The sequence below is a fragment of the Oxyura jamaicensis genome, chromosome 20 (genome assembly GCF_011077185.1).
Source record: "Oxyura jamaicensis isolate SHBP4307 breed ruddy duck chromosome 20, BPBGC_Ojam_1.0, whole genome shotgun sequence".
Taxonomy (NCBI): domain Eukaryota; kingdom Metazoa; phylum Chordata; class Aves; order Anseriformes; family Anatidae; genus Oxyura; species Oxyura jamaicensis.
In genome coordinates this window covers 14,185,823-14,204,942 of record NC_048912.1, presented here as the reverse complement: position 1 = coordinate 14,204,942, position 19,120 = coordinate 14,185,823, and the positions used below count along the sequence as shown (strand labels likewise).

Below are 19,120 nucleotides of genomic sequence, written 5' to 3'. Positions count from 1 at the left end.
GGCAGCCCCCGAATCCGCGCGCCTGCCAGGTTGTCAAAACATTAATCAACGGATACAGCAATCTGGAAATGGTTGGGGCAACATGGATTTGCGGAAAATATGTGTTCACACAACAAGCACACAAGATGGGAACAATTATATGAAGATGTTTTAATAATTAACCAGTATCAAACAGTTTTGCTCTCCTTACAGTTCTAGACAATAAAAGTGTTTGCAGTCGTATTTTTCTTTTGTACAAAATTCCAGTCGATTGTTCCACAATATTTACATTGCAATTCCGTTTTCACAAAATATCTCTTTTCCCTTTTTTTTTTTTGTTAATTTTTTTTTTTCTTTTTAAATCCAGCTTTGCTACATAACTGCTTTAGATCTCATGGATATCCCTTGATTTATTTTTAAAAAGTCTAATAATAATAAAAAAAAAAACACACCACAACAAAGACATTAAATATCATTTTATATATAAAAATGCTTAGTAAAAATATAGTTTTGTTGCCCAATTAAAATATATTGCTGAGAATACAGTAAAAACTGTCCTAAAGACCACCACTACTGGGCACCGGGTCTCCCACGGCCCCTGCAAAGGCTTCCTAAAGTCTCCCCCCCCCCTGCGCAGAGTTCGCCTGCCCTGGGGTTGGATACTGGGGCAGGCGGCTCTGGTCGTCCTGTTAGTAGTTGTTTCAGGCAGGATTCACTGTAGTTCGCCTAAAAAAGCCCCCGAGCTGGTCGGGAGCTGCAGCTGAGCCCCGCCGAGAGGGCAGGGAGTGCGGCAGGCAGGCTAAGTGCGTGCGTTAACCTTGCTTTGGAAAGGCGTCTATGTGTTATATAGGCATACGGTATATCAGTGAGTTCAGCATGGTTGGTTGTGTGTTTTTTTTTCTTAAAAAAAAAAGAAAAAAAAAAGAAAGAAAGCGATGCATTTAATGAGATACTCTAAATATTATGGAGCTCGTGGTTAAAGGAGGATGGCTTTTTGTTTGTAAAGGAGAGCGGGCGCTGCCGGGGCTCTCGCGGTGAGCACATTGCACGGTGGGGCGAACCTAACCGGTGATGCAGGGGCTGTAGTAAACGGCGCTGCTGGCGTCGGACAGGGCGGATATCAAGCTGCTCTCCTCGCAGGAGATGCTTCTAGGAGTCACTTTGGACAGGGAGACGTGGTAAGGGAGTCCCGAGGCGTCGGGACGAGTCCTGCTCATGTTCAAATACTGGTCAAACTCGTTGCGGTCAACGTCCGTCCACAGCTCGCTTTGGTTCAAGTGATCCACGCTCTCCATGTGGTGGGCTTCGGGCGGGGGCGAGAGCTGGCCCAGGTGGGCGGAAAGCCCGTTCTGAGTCCCCGAGCACATCTGGTTGTAGTATATGCTGGAGGGATGGGGAGTCCTCATGGCGTCGGCCAAGTGCGACGGGGTCTGCGCATAGGGCACGGCCACGTCCCGCCCGATGCACTTCTCCTGGGGAAACTCCATCTGGTGATGGTGGTGGTAGCCGCGAAAGGGCATCATGTTGCAGTCATCCTGCATGTGCGGAGGGAAAAACGCCGGCTCGGTCTGTTCCAAGACATCCAAGGGAGACATCTCAGGAGTTGGCAAGCCATAGTTTTCAATATCCGACCCCATGGAGTGGAGTTCTCTGAAGTGGTTAAGTGGGGGAGGCTGGGGGTGGCCCGGCTGGCTGCCGCCGTGGTGACTCATGCTGAAGTTGTCACTGCAAGGCTGGGAAAGGTTATGGAGGAGGATATTGGGTTCCATCCTCTTGATTTTCTTGGCTTGCTTCTTTCTCCTCGGGCGGTACTTGTAGTTGGGGTGATCCTGGAGGTGCTGGATGCGCAGCCGCTCGGCCTCTTCCACGAAGGGACGCTTGTCGCTGGCGCTCAGCGCCTTCCACGACTGGCCTGGAAGGGGAAACAAAGCTCTGTGACAGCGGCCGGAGGGGGCACACGGGGAAGGGGCACCAAAGATGTGCAGGGGTCCCTTGGCCAGCTCCTTGCCTGAGCTGGTCCCAATGCTGGCATGACAAGGGGACGGGGAGCAGGACACCAAGCAGGGCTGTCCCCGCATGCCCAGTGCTTTGGTGTGGGGAGAAACAGGGGTGCAAAGCCTTGGGGAGGTGGGGGACGGGGTTCTGCCTCCTGCTGCCCCTGGGGTGTCCGATTCCCTGCATCCCACCCCACAGCCCTGCACCTCTGCAGCCCAAATTCCTGTCCCCAAACCCGCGCCCTGCAGCCCTGTATCCTGAACCCCCCGTCCCTGCATCCCGCAGCCCCGCGTCCCTGCATCCTGCTGCCCCATCTGGCCATATCCTGCTTCCCGTAGCCCCGCATCCTGCGGCTCCATCTACCCATATCCTGCTTCCCGTGTTCCCACATCCCGCATCCTATGCTCGTGTATCCCGCATCCTGCAGCCCTCTATTCCCGTATCCTGCATCTCCCCAGCTGCGAATTCCCACATCCCACAGCCTTCCCTGCATCCTCGCGTCCCACGGCCCCGTTTCCCTGCCTCTGGTGTACACGCAGCTCTGTATCCCCACAGCCCACATCCCGCAGCCTTGTTTTCCCACATCTTATAACACCCCACCCCACAGACTTGTAGCGCTGCACCCCGCAGCCCTTGGTCCCACAGCCCTACGTCCCTGCAGCCAGCATCCTTTGGTCCCACATCCTCAGGGTTTGCATGCCACAAACCTCTAACCTCACAGCCCACATCCCGCAGCCCTGCCTCCAGCAGCTCCCTGTCCCTGCAGCCCTATATCCTCCGTCGGCACCCCTGTCCCCTTCCAGCCTCTCCACCACAGCCCCCTGTCCTTCCCCCTCATCCCACTGCCTCGTATCCTTGCAGCCTGCACTCCACAGCCCCGTACTCTTGCAGCCTACATCCCAACACCCCGTCCCCTACAGCCTGCGTCCCCAGCCCTGTATTCCTGCATCCCGCTGCCCCATACCCCTGCTGTCCACAGTCAGCTCCATGTCCCTGTATCCTACAGCCCCGCACTCTTGCAGCTCACGTCCCCAGCCCCATAGCTGCGTACCCCACGTCCCCATCCCTGTATCCCTGCCTCCTGCAGCCCTATACACTTGCAGCCCACATTCTTAGCCCTTTACCTGGCAAACTACAACCCCAGCCCCATATCTTTGCATCCCACTGCCCCATACCCCCGTAGCCTGTGCCCTCAGCCCTGTATCTGTGCATCCCAGCCCCATACCCTTGTAACACATATTCCCAGCCCCGTATCCCTGCATCCTGCAGCCCTATACCCTTGCAGCCCGCATCCTCAGCCCCATACCCCAGCAACCTGCATCCCCAGCCCTGTGTCTGTGCATCCCACTGCCCCGTACCCCTGTGGCCTCTCCCCAGCCTTGTCCCCCTTCATCCCCAGCCCCATACACATGTAGCCCACACCCCCAGCCCTGTATCTGTGCGTCCCACAGCCCTGTATCCTACAGCCCCACACCCCGTACTTCCACAGCCCACATCCTCAGCCCCGTACCCTGGCATTCTACAACCCCAGCCCTGTATCTGAGCATCCTGCAGCCCCACATCCTACATCCCCATTCCCCATACCTTTGCAGCCCACATCCCCAGCCCCGTGCCCTGCCACCCCACACCCTCAGCCCTATATCTGTGACTCCCACAGCCTCAAACCCTACACTCCGATACCCCGTACCTCCGCAGCCCGCATCCCCAGCCCCGCACCCTGCCACCCCACACCCCCAGCCCTGTACCTGAGCATCCCGCTGCCCCATCCCACAGCAACCCCCACCCCCCAACCCCATAACCCTGCAACCCCAGCCCCTTTCTCTCGCGTCCCCCATCCCCGTACCCCCCTCCCGACTCCCCAGCCCGCTCACCCAGCATCTTGCTGAGCACGGCGTTGTGCAGGTCGGGGTTCTGCTGCGCCAACCGCTTGCGCTCATCCTTCGCCCAGACCATGAAGGCGTTCATGGGCCGGCGGATGCGGGAATCCTCGCCGGCCTTGCCCTCGGTGCGACCCGCCGGGGGGCTGTATCCATAGCCCGGCTCGGGACTGGGCGTACGGCTGGGGGCCGCGCCGGGGGCCGCACCGGGAGCCGTAGCACCGGGGCCGGGGCCGAAGGCGAAGCCTGGCTCGGGGCTGGGCGTGCGGCTGGCGGGCGAGGCAGCTCCCGGGGGGCGCGCGAAGGCGAGCCCGGGCTCAGCGGCCGGCACGGCGGCGGTGACCCATGAACAGTCGCCCCGGGGTTGCGATATCTCCTCTCGGCAGTAGTTTGACTCAGATATATTCATTCCAGCTGGACAGCACTTTGTGTCTGACCCGACCGGGTGCCGGAGAGAGAATCGAGTCCCGCCGCGTCCCACCGGGTCCAGCAGCCGCCGAGCAAGGAGCGCCGCCGCTCGCTTCCCTCGCCTGCGCTCGGGCGCCTTCGGGGGGGATTTGGGGTCGGCTTGTTTTGTTTTGGTTTCTTTTCTTTGCCTTTTTTTTTTTTTCTTTCCTTTTTTTTTTTTCCCCCTTTCCCCCCCAAAAAAACTTTTGGGATGATGCTGGGCTGGAAGGGGCAAAATATAGCCGGGCTGGACCAATCAGCGGGGCGGAGGGGAGGAGGAGGAGGAGGAGGAGGAGGAGGAGGAGGAGGAGGAGGAGAGGGAGAAGAGGAGGAGGAGGAGGCGATGAGGGGGAGGAGGAGGAGGAGGAGGAGAAGAAGGAGGAGGAGGAAGAGGAAGGGGGGCGTCCCCAGGCACAGGCAGGAAAAAGCCGCCTGGGGAGGGCTGGGTTGGGACCGGTGTGGACGCCGCTACCCGGTTCCCTTCCTTCCAAGGAGGAGGGTTATTCATTTTTTTTGTCTCCCTCCTTTTCCTTCTTTTTCTTTCTTTTATTTTTTTTTTTCCTTCTTTTTTATTTTATTTTTTGTTCAAGCCCCTTTTCTGGCTACTTGAAGCCTGCCAGAGCCTCCCGCAGCCCCGGGGAAGTGTTTAGATTTGCTGCGTGTTTGCAGGGGGACGGGGATGCCTGGGGCTTGCCGTTTATTTTTCTTACGACTTCTTTCGCGTGTGTGTTTTGGCCAGCCTTCGCCGCTCGGGGTCAGGAGCAGCCCTGGGCTGGAGGCAGGGGCGAGCCCTCTTCCCCCGGCATTATCCTGGTGGGGCTTTCTGGGCGGCTGGAGAATTTTCTCCTTGCCTTTCAGCGCCCTTCACGTGAAAAGAAACGCATCCCTGGTGGTTAGGCACTTTTGAGGAACGGTGGTTCACCGGCAGGACGACGGCAGCCGGGCAAGCAGCCGAAACCTGCCCCGGGCTGCGCTGCTGGGGGCTGGCACGGCCACGCTGCGGCCGCACGCGCCGTGCCCGTGGCACGCTGCCTCCCGGCTGCTTGTCCCCCCCCACCCGCCAGCCCGCGGATATTTGCCAGAGATGTGCCAAGAGCCAAGAGCTAGGTGGTCCGAAGGTTCCTCCTGCCCTTGGCACGGGGGAGCTGTGAGCCCTGTGGGAGCAGCTTGTGAGCGCGGGGATCTGTCCGTGCTCCCCGGCACCCCCGGGCTGCCTGCGAAAGGTGCCCATGGCCACGGGTACCCGGCTCCAAGCCCCCTCCGAGGGGTCGTGCCCGAGCCCCCAGCCCAAAATGTGCAACGTGGGGTTAGGGAGATGTGGGGCACCGGCTTGCGCAAGAGCCCAGCTGCCAGGCTCTCAGCAGCGGCGGGGTGTTGCATGCCATGGTTTCTGTGCGTCTGGAAGTGATTTGAAAAAGCCAATCTGCCGTTAACCCTAAACAAAACAAAGGCCTTAAAAAAGAAAAAAAATAGTAAAAAAAAAAATAAAAAAATCTTGTCTCATTTATTCTTCAGTCGCTAGCCAGGAGCGACAGAGGTTTCAGGCTAGATTTCCTTCACATTCCTGGAGGCTCTTATTAATATTTTGCAAGAGCAGATCAGCACCAGCGCGCAGGAGAGCCGGGCGGCCGCACGGAGCCTCCTCTCTGCTCTGCCCCGTCCTGCTCCGGCTCCTCCTGGAGCGGCGCCGTGCCGGAGGAGCAGCCAGGTACTGCCAAGCCCCCGAGGCTTTTACCCTTTGCCTCTGCCCCAGGAGCAGCAAGGGAGGTGCTGGGGGGAGCTGGGGACCCCCAGCTCATGCCCTGTGGCTGCCGGTGGGGTGAAGGGCAGGATGTGTGCAGGGGTGTGCCAGGACCCCCCTTTTCGGGCCATTCTCCTGGGTTTGGCTGAGCACGTGGCTGAGCACTGGGGGCACAGCAGCACCCCGGGCTGCCCCGGTGCTGGGGTTGGACCTGGTGCCACCGATGGCATTTGGGACCTGGCGGGTGGGAGCAGGAGCAGCTCGGCTGTCCCCCTGCCTCCAGAATCGATGCTGAGCCCCCCAGGGGGAGATGGACGCAGAGCCTGGCACCAGCACGGCTGCAAAGCACGGGCCCCTCCGTGCGTGAAAACAGTGGGCTCATGATGCAAGACCCCCCCCCTGTCCCACCCCCTTGGACCTTGGCTGCTTTGAAGGACAAAACCACCCCAGTGTCCTCGGACACAGCTGGAGACCCCCAGGCTCTCTGAGCATCACCCATGAAGGGCTGGGAACAGGGCAGTGCTGAGCAGGGTGCTGCCCAAGCTGAATTTTGGGACCCCGGTGCAGGAAAAACCACTCTGTGCCCATGGGGCAGAGCCTGTGAGCCCCGAGGGAGGCCGGTGGTTGTGAGCCCACCTCTGGGCTCAGGGCTCGGCGCTCCTGGAAAAGGTGGCACCTCGGAAACGTGCCCAGAGGGGTTCTGAAATCCTTCCCCCGATGTTATTCTGTGCCGATGGCACGGCGAGTGCCATGCGTGGCTGATGGGGGAGGAGGAACGCGAGCTGCAAAGCGGGAGAGAAGGGACAGAGCTGCGAGGGGGGATACAGCAGTGGGCAGAACACCCAAAACCACCTGAACCGGCCCAAAAAGGGGACAGAGGGGCTTGGGGCTGTCCTGCTGGCCTGGCTACGGGGGCAGTGTCACTGCTCCAAACCAGTGCCCACGGCCAGCATCAGCCCTGGAGCGAAATCCCAGGCCGGGGGACAAGAGCCTGTCCCCAGCTCAGCGTCCCCATGGGGAGTTTTGGGGGGGGCACGGGGCGCTGCCATCCCTCCGGCCCCGGCCCCTCACCATCGCAGCAGCACGGGGAGGAAGCGTTGGATGTCCCCGGGCAGCGATAGGATCAATCAGATCGGTGCACTCAGCTGGGTGACCTCTCCCCGCGCCCTCCTCACCAAGCCGGACCCCAGCCTGGCGCCCAGGCTGGGGGGTTGCTTTTTTATCCCTTTCCTTTTTTTTTTTTTTTCTTTTTTTTTTTCCCACTTTTATTGGGCTGGTGGCTCACGGCCCCCACCCCGGCCCCCGGTTTCCCTTCCTAGCGTCCCGCGCTGCGCAGCCCCAGCACCACACCTCGCAGAGGAAGCGTGGGGGGGGCCCGGCAGCCTCCGCTCCCCCCCGGCACAAAGGCATTTTCCCTCCCCGCCTCCAGCCTGCGCCTCCTGCTGCTGCTTATTCCTCCTCTCCAGGTCTGCCCTGGGCTCCCACCCACCTAAAAATAGACGTGGCACCACCGCGTCCATGCACAGGGGGCTGGGGGGGCTCTTGGGGGGGGGTGAGCAGGTAGGAATGAGCATTGCTGGATGAGCCCAGGCGTTATTTCTGCTGCTTATGGCTACGGGTGCATGCAGGAGTCCGGCACACCGGTGCTGTGCAAGCAAAAGCAAAGGATTTGTCCCCAAAATTTGCAACCCAGGTTCTGGAGGAGGCAGGTGGATGCAGGCAGGGCTCCCCCGGGTGCAGCCAGAGCAAGGCACTGAAGCCGTGACCAGCAAATTGATTTTTGTTCTCATTTTTTTTTTTTTTGTGGACGGGGCTCAGAGCAAAAGGATCGGGGCTGTCCCTGCATCACCGCTGCTGCTGAATTAATTACTGGTATGCAATTACCAGCGTGGGGCTGGTGACGTGGGGTGTCCCCGTGAGTTTAGCTGCATGACTTGGATATTTCACGGGAAGATATTGGTTATCAATTATAGCCACTAATTAGCGTCACGCCACACCTCAGTGCCACGGGAGCCCAGGCGCGCCGTGCACGGAGCTGTGCCACCAGGCAGGGACGCAGATCCCCGAGGGCTGTGGGGACACCACGGGAGCAGGGCCACTCCGTGCCACCCCCGGCACCCCCGGAGCTGCCCCCCGTGCCGGAGGGTCCCGCGGGCTCCTCCGGGGCTGCAGCCGGTCTGGAACAAAGGCGCTTCCTGCGGGGCGAAGGACGCGCGGCCGGGGCTGCATGAGAGCCCTGGCGGGACGCTGGAGTCGGCAGCTGGGAAACGCTTCGGGTTTCGGCGGAGACTCCCGTTCTCGAGGGCCCAGCTCAGCGCCAGGTTTCCTCGCAGACGAACGCTCCCCTGGGTCCTGCAACGCCTGGCCGAGCCCCCAGCCCGTGGCACCGTTGTGTGTCCTGACCCCGCTGTGTCCGTGCACGTGTCCAAGAAACTCCAGAGAAGTCCCCGAGGTGCAGGGCCGAACCCTTTCCCACCCCTAAGGGGGAGATGGATGGGGACACGACAGTCCCAGGAAGGTGTCCCCATGGAGAAAGCTGCTGTTTTGGCTGCTCTTTTTGGCTCATTTGCTCTTTTTCTTCACTTCCAGGTCAATCTGACCAGAGAAGAGCACGGATGAGGCTGGGGAGATGCGCCCTGGGCCACAGCGGGTTTCTGCCCCAGGACTGGGTGCTCGCTGCCACCCCACATTGTCCCTGCTGCCACCCCACATTGTCCCCGCTGCCACCCACGCGTGCAGGTCCCCAGCCCCTCGGCAGGAGCTTTCCCACTTGGCCGAGGCAGCGATGATGGAGCTAAGCTGGAGGAATGGAGTAGGCTCAGCTGCGCTGGGACTTCCCTTCTGCTCCCTCGCTCCCTGCCACCAGGGCAGTCTGTCCCCGACACCGCTGCCCTGATGGGGGTCCAGGTTTGGGGAGGAGGGGGCACCAACCCCATATCGGGCAGGACCCCATATCCTGGCCCTGCCGGCACGAGGTGACGGAGCCGGGAGCGAGCACGGGCTGTGCCGGCCAAGCCGGCGTCCGGGCACCGCGTCCGAGGAAGCGGAGAAAGTCATCTTTCTCCTTCAGCTCTTTTCAATAAACAGAGGTCAGCCTTGTTTACGCAGGATTACGGCTGGAACGACAACAGCAGTGCCCATTGTCTGCGGAGCGAAACCCGTGGCTAACCCAAAAAAGCTGTCGCTCTGCACGGGCGCAGTCACGGCAGCATCCCGGCCGGCGGCCCCTTGGTCCTGCGCCCCTGGCTCCTGGTCTTTGCTCCGGCACAGCCCCTTCTTGCTCAGCCCTTGGTCCCTCGTAGGGATGTCCCCGAGGGGATGGCAGCCCTATCAGGGCAGATCCACTCCGGGGGGCAGCAACGGATGCAGCAGGCACAGGGGGTGGCTGGGGACATCCCTGCCCCGGGGACCACCTCCTGGAGGGGCTCCGTCCCGTGGCGCCGAGCCACAACCACATCTGTGCTCCCAGACCCGCTCCCCAGGACATCAAAATGCGGCTCCCGTGCTCCGAGATGAGGGAAAACGCTGCAAAAAATCCCCCCCTGCGTGTTCAGGGCTGGGCAAGGAGCGCTGGGCACACGTGGGCTTCCCCGGCAGCCGACCGTGACGGCGGCCTCGGTGCTGGGTTCCCATCCCGGAGAGCGAGCAGGCTTTTAGGAAGGAAAGTCTTACACTTCTACCAACTATTCCAAGACTCCCATAAACACATTTTTGGTTCAGCATTAATGAATTACCTCAATGCGGAGCTGCTCATGCCAAATACATGAACGCAGAGTGTGGAAAAGCCGCCGAGAAGCAGATTTGGCTGCCATTCAGCTGCTCCGATCGGCACAATTTCTTTTCTTGATTATAAGCAAGCAAACGCGTTCTGCCCGTGGCACCGCGTCCTCCCAGGAACAAGCAGCTGGCTGGCAGTTGGGTTTGCAAAGCCCGGGCATGTGGGGGTTATTCTCTGCTTCCATCACCCAAGTTGGCAGAAAACACAGCGCACGGGCAGCTCGGCGGGAGGCACGTCCAAGAACCTGGATCCTGCTGTCTCAGAGAGCCTGGGCTCGCTGCTCTGGGCCGGCCGGCCTGTTCTTGGGTGCCGGAGGAAAGGAAATGAGGGGAAAATTGTAATTAGGAGGGCTTCTGAGCCTGGTTTTTGGGGGAGGTGGGGCAGGTCTGGGCCAGAAGTGCAGCAGCCCTTTAGCAGAAACTCGGGCTCTGCGGTGCCTGACCTCTCCAGGCATTTGCTCATCCCTTGCTCCTTGAGCGTCACTTGAGTGAAAGCTTCATGGCTAAATGGATCCGTGACGCGTCACGACTTAGGGTGCCACACTCAGTCGGGGGAAAGGAGGGGAATTAAGCAAGAAAACAGTGGTCACACCTTCAGCTCTTTGCCCTCGGGAGCTAGTTAGCGAGGGGTAAGCCCATCACTGCCTCTCTCCGCTCCCTAAAACCAGGCAGCAGGTGAGCGGCTGGGGGGGAGCAGGGCGCACCCTGATCCCACAGCTCCACCGGGACCGGCTGCCGGGGCACCCAGCGAGCCCCCCGGCCGACAGCTCCATCCCCTTGAGCCAGCACAGCCTGCATCTGGGAAAGGTTTGCCGTTGTGCAGGGCTGCGGCGGCTCCCGACATGGTTTAACTTAGCGCAGGCATTACCTCACCCGCCCGGCGCAGATGGCTGCTGGCTGCGCCGCGCTCCTCTCCCCTCTCCCCGCTCCGTCTGCAGCCCCTGGACCGAGCGCTTTCCGCTCGGATTTTCCATCCCCTGCCCGATTTGCTCGCGGGAGGCCGGGGAAGCGTGCGCCTGGGTGCTGAGCATCGCACCAGCGCGGCTGGGGACGGGGCAGAGCTTGGCAGCAGCTTTGCAGCAAGTCCTGCCGGCGCTCGTAGCCACCTCCTTGCCCACCACGGCCTCGTGGCCGCCTCTCTGCTCAGAGCTTGAAGAGAGAGAAATAATAATAATAAATTATATATATTTCAAAAAAAGGCCTGAGAGCTTTCTCTCCCTGCCCGCTCTGAGCAGAGGAGCAACTTCTCTTTTTTGGTGCTCCACCAGGGACACAAAGGGAAGGGAAATCAGAGCATAAGCGCACCGTGCCGGCAGCTCAAAATCCCAAGAACCTCTTTTACACCCCATAAATTGGCTTAAAAATGAGATTTCAGAGCTTGCCACAGAAAGGTCTTTTTTCTCCCTGCCTGATTTGAGAGCCTCATGCTGCAGCTCGGGGAAAGTGACAGCGGGGATGGAACTGGTGGAGGAACTGGGGCTCGGTGATGCCGCGAGCTGCCACGGCCACAGGGTTTTGGGTGCAGGGTGGGAGGAGGAGGACGGTGCAGCCCCTGGGAGCAGCAGGATGAAGGCTGTACGGGTGACAGTGGCCGGACGAAGCGGGGCTCCCCACGGGGCACGGGGCCGGAGCGAGGCGCGGGGAAGCGCACGGCTTTGTTCCCGCGCCAGCCGGCAGCGCGCCCGAGGGCCGCCGGGTCCGAGCGCTTCTCCTCCGCTCGCCCCTGCTGTGTCGGGAGCCGGGCCAGCTCGGGGAGGTGGGGCAGGTCCCCGAGGACGGCACGGCAGGGGACGGCCACGCATCGAGCCCTCCGCTTGCCTGGGAAAGTCGCTCTATCTTGGCATCTCCCTCCAGGGCTCCCCCATCGCCCTGCCCGTCGCCCTTTCCCAGGCCACCCGACCCCGGTGTCTGTGTCCCTGCTGTGCTTGTCCCCAAATCCTCGCACCCTGCCCGGCCACCTCAACCCTGCCTGCAAGCACCGGGGATGGATCAGCAAGCATCTGAGCCAGGGCAGCCTTCGAGGCGTGCTCGGGCTGGAGAAATAAGGGTAAAGGCTCTTATCTGATGGAGCCTCAGCCTTGCCAAAGCCTGTTGCTATCAGCTCAGGACACATGTGCTATTGGCAAAGCTTCGGGGACACAATAATACAAACAGTTTTCATTGTCGAGTCAACAATGATGGGAGAAGGAGCCTGGTGCTATTACCGGTATAAAAGGCACTCTGTATGAAAGCTCAGGACGAGAGGATGCAGTCGGGATCAACAGCAGGGCTGAGCAGATTATATTTTTATTCAGGGAGGAGAAACCTTCCATCCCACGTGGGCTGGAGCCAGGAGGATGGAGCCGGGGGGGGGGGGGTTAGGCTGCAAGGAAAACCCCTCCGAGCAGCCCTGGCAGCAGCCGCAGAGAAGTGCTGACCGCAGCGGGTTTGGACGAGGGCAGGAGACAGCTCCACAGCACGTCAGCTCTGTTGGCTCGGGAGAAATTGCCCAGGGAAATGCCTGGCTGGGGCTGGGGGGACATGGGGGACATGAGGGGGGAGACCCCCATGGTGGAGGCTGCGCTCCGTGTCCTGGGCTCTGCGCCTCGCTTCTTCGCCCCACGGCCTGTGCCAGCTGCCGTTGCCTTTGCACCGCCGTGCAAAAAGGCACAAAATAAAAGTAGGCTTGGCTGGGGATCCAAGGCAGGGTGAAATTCAAGCCCGGTGTCTCCCGAGAGCCTCCACCCCGTGGCACCCCATCCCCCGGGCAGGGGGCTGCACCCTCCTGCTGCGTGTCCCCCGTGGGGTCAGGAGCCCGTCCTGCGCTCCTGCTGACGCCGGGGGTCCCCTTTGGGGTGCACCACGCTGGTGGTGATGGGGCCAGCCCCATCCTGCACCCACTGTCCTCAGGGATGTTGCAGCCCACAGGGATGCTTTGGGGTCTGGTGTTGGTAGGTTTTGCCTGTCACTGGTTTGGAAACGCTCTCTCCACGTGAAGGAGGAGAAGGGTTTTACTCATAAACTCAGCGTGAGGACGGGCAGCCCTCTCTGGGTGCTGGCGGAGATGCCCAATGGGTCACGGTCCCCACCAGGACAAAAAAATCTCACCCCAGGTTGCAGACTGGGGCAGAGGGATGTGGGGTCTTGCTGTCACACCAGCTCGGTCACAACCTTGGCATCCAAAAAGGGTCACGGTGCCATCCTGCGCCCTTGGAGGAGGACGGCGTGGTGTCGGAGCGCATCGCCTCGGCCGTGCCCACGCCACCGAGGAGGATCGGGCGGCTCTGCCACCCACCAAGCCACGGTGACAGGGGGGGACAGCGGGCTTGAAACCCCCCTCCACCGGTCTGCGGGGGGCTGGAAAGCGGGGCAGGAGGTCAGGAGCTTATCGCTGCCATCAGGGGCCGAGCAGCGGGGCCGGGGCCGCCGTTCCCACCGGGAGAAATGATGTCAGGCGGCGGCCGCGCCGCGAGGCAGGAAGCTCCCCGCAGCCAGCGAGTCTGTCCTCCTCGGCCTCCCCATGTGGTTTAGTGAACAATGCTCCCGGCCAGCCTGGCCTCGTCGGGGTGGGCCGAGGGATGGGGCTGGCATCGTGCCTTCTGCATTGGGGTCTGCTGCATCTCTGCGCGGTCGGGGGGAAGGTGGGGAGGAGCCCCCCGGCGGGGGGGGCTGCAGCTGGCAGCGTAGTGCTGGCATGCCCGTGGGGCTGCTGCGGGGGCACGTGTGTGGGGAAGAAAGGCTGGAGAGTCCCAAACAGGCTGGTGAGGAAGGAGAGCTGTGCTGGCTGCTGGCCTGGTCCTCTCGCCAGTGCAAACACCCGCCCTGAGCACCCAGCCTCGCCTGGTGCCTGCCTTCCACAGCGGGGAGAGGCCGCAGCCATCACCCAAACACGTGGAGGAAAAGCTCCGGCAGACCGAGACCCTTTGGGATGCTGCGAGGTGCAGCTGGAGGCAAAACTGCTGCTGCCAGGGGTCTGTTGGGGCATGGGGGGTGAGAGCCCCATCTCTGCCCTCCCAGCCAGGGCTGGGTTTTGCCTCCCAGCCCCTCGCAGCCCCCCAGCACCCAGCAGATGCTCGGGGCCGGCAGGGCGAGGGCGGCCGATGCGTGCTCCCGGAGAGCTGGCGGTGCCGAGGCACGGCGCCCATCGGGAGAGGGACTTCCTGAGCACGGCGGCTGAAGGATGGCCCCGAGGGCTCGGCCTCTCCCTTTTACTCCTCCGCCCTGCCCTGCACGCCCTTGTTTTCGCAGCGGGCAGCGCGAGGTGCCCCCCGCGCCAGGGAGGCAACAGGCTGCGTTTGCCAGCGGCTGGCAGCCACGCTCGTGCTGGTGCCGACAGGCCGGCTGGCATGCTTTCCCCCAGGGAGGCTCTAGCAGGAGGCTGTGCATTTCTGGGAATTGTGTCGGGCAGGGAAGGAGGTTATTGTTCGAGCTGCAAGTGTGCAGCGCGCTGATGAGATCAGGGCTCGGCGGTGGGGCAGCTGAGCCGTCTGCCGCGCCGCCGCCGGGGCGATAAGCAGGAGATGGGGCTTATCTGCGGTGCCATCGCTGCGGGGAGAGCTGGAGAGCAGGGGACGGGGAGAAATCCTGGTGACCCGGCTGTGCTCAGCCTCGTGGTGTGGTTAAAATGAGGCAGGAGGGGAGTCGGGGTGGTGTCAAAGCGAGGGAGAAAGTGGCGAGGCATTGAGGATGCTGCCTTCACCCCAGGGCTCTGCTGCGCCCTGGTTTTGGTCTTCCCATGGGGCCACAAAGGTTTTTCTTCCCACTAACCCCCAGTTCACCCATCAGCCCCATAAGTGCAGCCCCAGCCCAGCCCCTGATGAATTTCAGATCACCGTGGGGGGAACCTGCCACGCCAAACGGGGCTTTTGCTCCTGCCATGGCTGGAGGAGGCCAAACGCCGCCCGCTCGCTGCCGGGGTTGCACCTCTGCCTCCTGGTCGTGGTGCTTGCTGCTGGGAGGTTGTGGCCGTGCAAACCACGTTTGCAAACCACAGCTACAAAGGGGCTTTTGACCCGAAAGCTTTGGGGCTCTGGGGTCAAAGCCCTTTGCAATCCTTTGCGGCGGGAGAGCTGAGGGGTGCCACCGTTAACCATCAGCTCGGTGAATTCTCTGCTGCGAAGCCAACCATCCTCATCCTCCTCCTCCCCGCACCACGGCTTTTGTTGCAGAGCAAGCCACGAGAGCCCGAGGAGGGCAGACCTGCTGCCGTGGAGGGGCACCGCCATCCGGAGAGCTTCCCCACCGCCCTGGTCTGGAGATCACGCTGGCGAGCGGGGACAATATAGGAAACGCTACATGGGAAAGCCCTGTGTGAGAGCCCAGGAGCCCCTGCCTTCCCACAGCAGACTTTATCAAGGCACCAGTTCAGAGTGGTGCTTTCCATGGGCCAAAAGGGAAGTGCATACACACCAGACTCCTCGGGGTCAAGGATGCTGGGCAAGCAGCGAGCCGAGAGGCTGCAGGGGGCAGGGGAGGGAGCCGGGGCGTGGGGAGCGAGCCACAAATAGCGAAATGAATGGCTTCGACTTCCTATGTTTTATGGAGGCGACTGCAAGCAGACAGGGAGACGGGGAGAGAAGGGAGCCCCGAGCGCTTGCACGCGCTCGCACGCACACACGTGGCCGGCCAGGACCCCCGGTGCCATCGGTGGCAGCCTGCACCCAGCTGGTGGGCACGGCTCTGGGCCAGCCGCTCGTCCCCTGGGAGCACCTCCCGTAGCACGGCCGGGCTGCTGCTCAGCACTTCTTCCTCCCCCCCATCATTATTATTTTGAGCAGCAGCCAGGCTAGTTAAAATGGTTAGAAGGAGGAGATGTAGGCAACATCCAAAGCGTCTCTCGGAAGAGCATCTGCAAAGCTGGAGGTCCCGGCTCCACCCTGGCAATGAGCAGGGTCCAGGGGAGCCGTCAGCTCCTCCGTGTCTTCCCTTCCACGCTCCCCGTCCCGTGGCGGGGCAGAGGCTGGGCTGCCACGCGGGGTGGTCCTGGCCGTGTGTCCCTGCCTGCTGCCCGCCGCAGCCAAATCCTGCAGCCCTCCCTTTGCACAGTGGGACCCCGGAGGTGCCGCCAGGCACCGGCTGCTCACCGGCAGCCCCGGGACAGATGTGGGTGGGAGAGGAGGGCACGGAGCCTCTGGTGGGGCTGCTCTGCTGGAGAGGCACGGAGGGAGCCTCCAGTTTCTGGTGCGTTAGGAGGACCTGTGCCACCGGACGAGGTGTGGAGAAGTCCCTTGGCTCCCCAGAAGAGAAATCAGAAGATTCTGCATGTCAGAAATGCAAGTTACCATTTGGGCCAATTTCTCCAGATTTCCTAAGTGTTTGGACGGAGAACTTTGGTCTCCAGGGTCAAATGTCCATCAGGGCTAGACATCTGCAGCAAGGAGGGGGACAAAACGCAGGGTCCCTGCCTCTAGTTTGGGGCCGGCACAAGCTCATGTCTAAGGGACTGGTTCCTCCATCGCTCTCCTCTTCCTCTCCCAGATGTGAGCTGCCCCGGGCTCGGGGAGGAATCACAGAGCCTTTCTCCTCAGGGCACATTCCCCAAATCAGTGCTGTATTGGTAAAGCCTCTAGCAGCTGTTCCCATCTCCCAGCTGGTGCTCACAGTGCTGGGTGAGGATTTGGGCTCTAGCAGCTGCTTGCTGGGTGGCTGTGACCCCAAGGCTGAGACCCCACACCTGAAGTAAAGGGTTTTTGGGGACAGAGCTTCCCTGCGGGATTTTTAGGGGTGGGTGGGCGAGGCTGGGCCCAAGAGGAGCTCTCATCTCCACCCTCTCCAAAAATGGACCCGACTGAGCCTCTGTGGGCTCTAACCAGATGGGGCCACAGCGGTCGGGAGCAAGAGAAAAGGTGATGTTGGGCAGCTGATCTCCAAATGAGCGACGGTGACTTGAATCGAGAAGCAAGGAAAGCTCATCTGCCTTCAGCTGGCCCACCCGCCAGCTCCGAAATCTGCTGAGAGGCACTTGGGAAATGCCGTAACCCGGTGGCAAAACCAGGTGAGGTATTGAAGGGTTTGCTTTTTTACAACAAATTCTTCCTCCGGGAGCCTGTGAGCGAGGCTCCACATGTGGAGACTCTCAGGGGGCCTCCCAGGCGTGCAGGGGTCAGCTCGAGCCCCCTCCCAGCCTTTCCCCGGAGCCCGGCTCCAGCGACAGGCTCGCCCCTGCTCTGTTTTTAGCGCATTGAAGTAGCTGCTTTCACAAGAGGTAAAGGAAAGTTCACGGATCCGTTGACAGATCGGCCCTAAGCGGGAATTTCTCTGGGAATTCCTGCAATAGCAGGTTGGCTCCCGCGGAGGTGGAGTTTCCTCTGCATCTACCTCCACCCAGGCTCGGGGAGCGCTCCGGCCACCGGCTCGCAGCTCGGAGGGCCGGGCTGAGCGACGCCACGCTGCTTCCCAGCCAAGGTCAGCCAGAAACCCTCCCCGCGCCGCTAACGCCTGTCCTGTTAACCCTTGGGGAGAGCGGAGAGGAGGGTGGAAGGGTCAGGGCTCGGCTGCGGAGCCGGTCCGCGCCCTCCACGCGTGCGTTTTGCTCTCCCGCTCGGCGGGCAGCGGACGGGGCATCCCTCCGGGCCCCGCTGCCATCAGGCAGCCGTGGAGGGCTGGGTGAGGACGGCCACCGCGGTGGGAGGCCGGTGGGAGGCCGGCGTTTGCAGGGCTCCAGCGGGGTGACGGGCTTCTCGCTCCGAGGCGGGGAGCGACGGGGTGATGGCGCTCGGCGTGACTGAGCGCTCTGGAATCCGAGACACGTCCCGGGCCATACTTGTGGTCGGGAACCATGTTCGCCTTGCAGTGATACAAACCACATTTACAGTGGCAGCAGTGCCTCTCGAGCGCTCCGCTGACGCCAAGGACCGGCGTGACCCGACCCCACACAGGGGACAGGCAGCCGCCCGCTCCCAGGGACCTCCAAAGGGTCCCCTCGCCTCCTCCTCCTCCCTAGCAGAGTTGGGCCTCTCCAAAATGGCACCCCCTGGCTCCGTGGCCAGACCCTGCCAAGGGATGGAGGCTTTCCAGACGCTGCAAAGGCTCCAGACTGTGGGTTGGAGCGCGTCTGCAAACATGGGGCCAAGCCAAGAAGTTTCAAGGTAGCGCCAAGCGTCACGCCACGGAGAGGGCCTGCAGCTCAGGTTTGGTCCGGGGCCACCTCTGCTGGTTTGCGGACGAGTCTGAACGTTCGTCTCGCACATCTGGGGAGCAGCTCTTGCTCGAGGGGCTCTCAGACGTTTGGCCAGCTCAGTGGGAGCTGCCATAAAAAAATAGCAAAGCCAGTGGCTTTGGGTACGGAAAAGGCAGTTTTGGGGCACAGCCACCCAGCAGTTTTAGCGCCAGCCTGTTCGGTGCTCCCCAGCTCTGTGTGCTGACCTAAACTCTGTGACTTGCAGGGCTCGGGGAAGTGGCTGAGTCCCCATCCCTGGAGGTCTTTAAAAGACGTTTAGATGTAGAGCTTAGGGATATGGTTTAGTGGAGGACTTGTTAGTGTTAGGTCAGAGGTTGGGCTGGGTGATCTTGGAGGTCTCTTCCAACCTAGGTGATGCTGTGATTCTGTGACTCTGCCGCTGGGGCTGAGCTCAGGAAGCCCTGGTTCCCGGCAGCTAATTCTGCACTTTATGGCCCTGTGGAACAAATATCTGCTCCTTTAGTCGATCCCAGCCCGGCGGGGCAGGACCCAGCAGCTATTTACAGGCAGCAGCGGGCAGGAACCGGCACCCAGCGCTCGCTGGGGCTCTTTCCTTTCCCTTTGCCCCCTCTCCAAGCCCCCTGCCCAGCTGTGTAGGAGGCAAAGGAGCTTCTCCTCCTGCCGGGAGCCGCCTGGGGACAGCGACAACGTTCTGCCGGCCCCAGGAGCCGGCTCCGCACCGAGCCCCCCGGGGCCACCCGGGCGCTGCGCAGCGTGCGAGTGCCACCTACAGGGGGGCTCCGGAGCCCGGCCTCGGCCTCCCCCGGGGCCGTGCTGTGCCCTGAAGCCCCCAAAATGTCGGTTTTTAACCGTGGGATGGTGTTTACAAGGCCCTGAGGGCGGGCTGCAGCGGGGTTTCTGCTGCGGGCGTTACTGGTGCGGTGGTGGAGGGGGTGATGGAGGTCGTAGGGCGTGGAGGTGGTGGAGGAGCTGTCGCCCACAGCCCCAAGGGACTCCAGAGGGCCGGGCCCACACCCGAGCCAGGCCAAGGGGCCGGCCCAGCCTGCGGCGCCCCCGAGCCAAACGCGCTCGGTCCCCGCCGCTCTCGCTCAGCCCTGAAATGGCGGCGGGGGAGACACCGCGAGGCTCCCCCAGCGGCGGGGCCTGCCTCAGCCCGCGCAGGGGGCGGACTACAACTCCCAGCGC

At 61.8% G+C, this 19,120-nt stretch overlaps 1 protein-coding gene across 2 annotated transcripts; it reads right to left on the bottom strand.

Annotated features, from left to right (window-relative positions):
• Positions 1-1,029: 1,029 nt before the first annotated feature.
• On the bottom strand, positions 1,030-18,706 carry SOX18 (SRY-box transcription factor 18). Of its 2 annotated transcripts, XM_035343597.1 has the most exons (3): positions 18,702-18,706; positions 3,846-4,381; positions 1,030-1,891 (listed from the first exon to the last, which is right to left on the bottom strand). In XM_035343597.1, the coding sequence occupies exons 2-3, from the start codon at positions 4,258-4,260 to the stop codon at positions 1,041-1,043; spliced, it is 1,266 nt and encodes a 421-aa protein (XP_035199488.1). In that variant the 5' UTR covers positions 4,261-4,381; positions 18,702-18,706; the 3' UTR covers positions 1,030-1,040. The 2 variants fall into 2 exon arrangements, with proteins under 2 accessions (XP_035199488.1, XP_035199487.1); XM_035343596.1 differs by lacking the exon at positions 18,702-18,706 and having other exon boundaries at positions 3,846-4,491.
• Positions 18,707-19,120: the final 414 nt, after the last annotated feature.

Bases quoted from the DNA above. Each gene is read 5' to 3' on its own strand.
- SOX18 (XM_035343597.1), bottom strand. From the start codon at position 4,260: ATGAATATATCTGAGTCAAACTACTGCCGAGAGGAGATATCGCAACCC. The intron at 1,892-3,845 runs GTGAGCGGGCTG...TTCCCCTTCCAG, and splicing joins CGTGCTCAGCAAGATGCTGG to GCCAGTCGTGGAAGGCGCTG.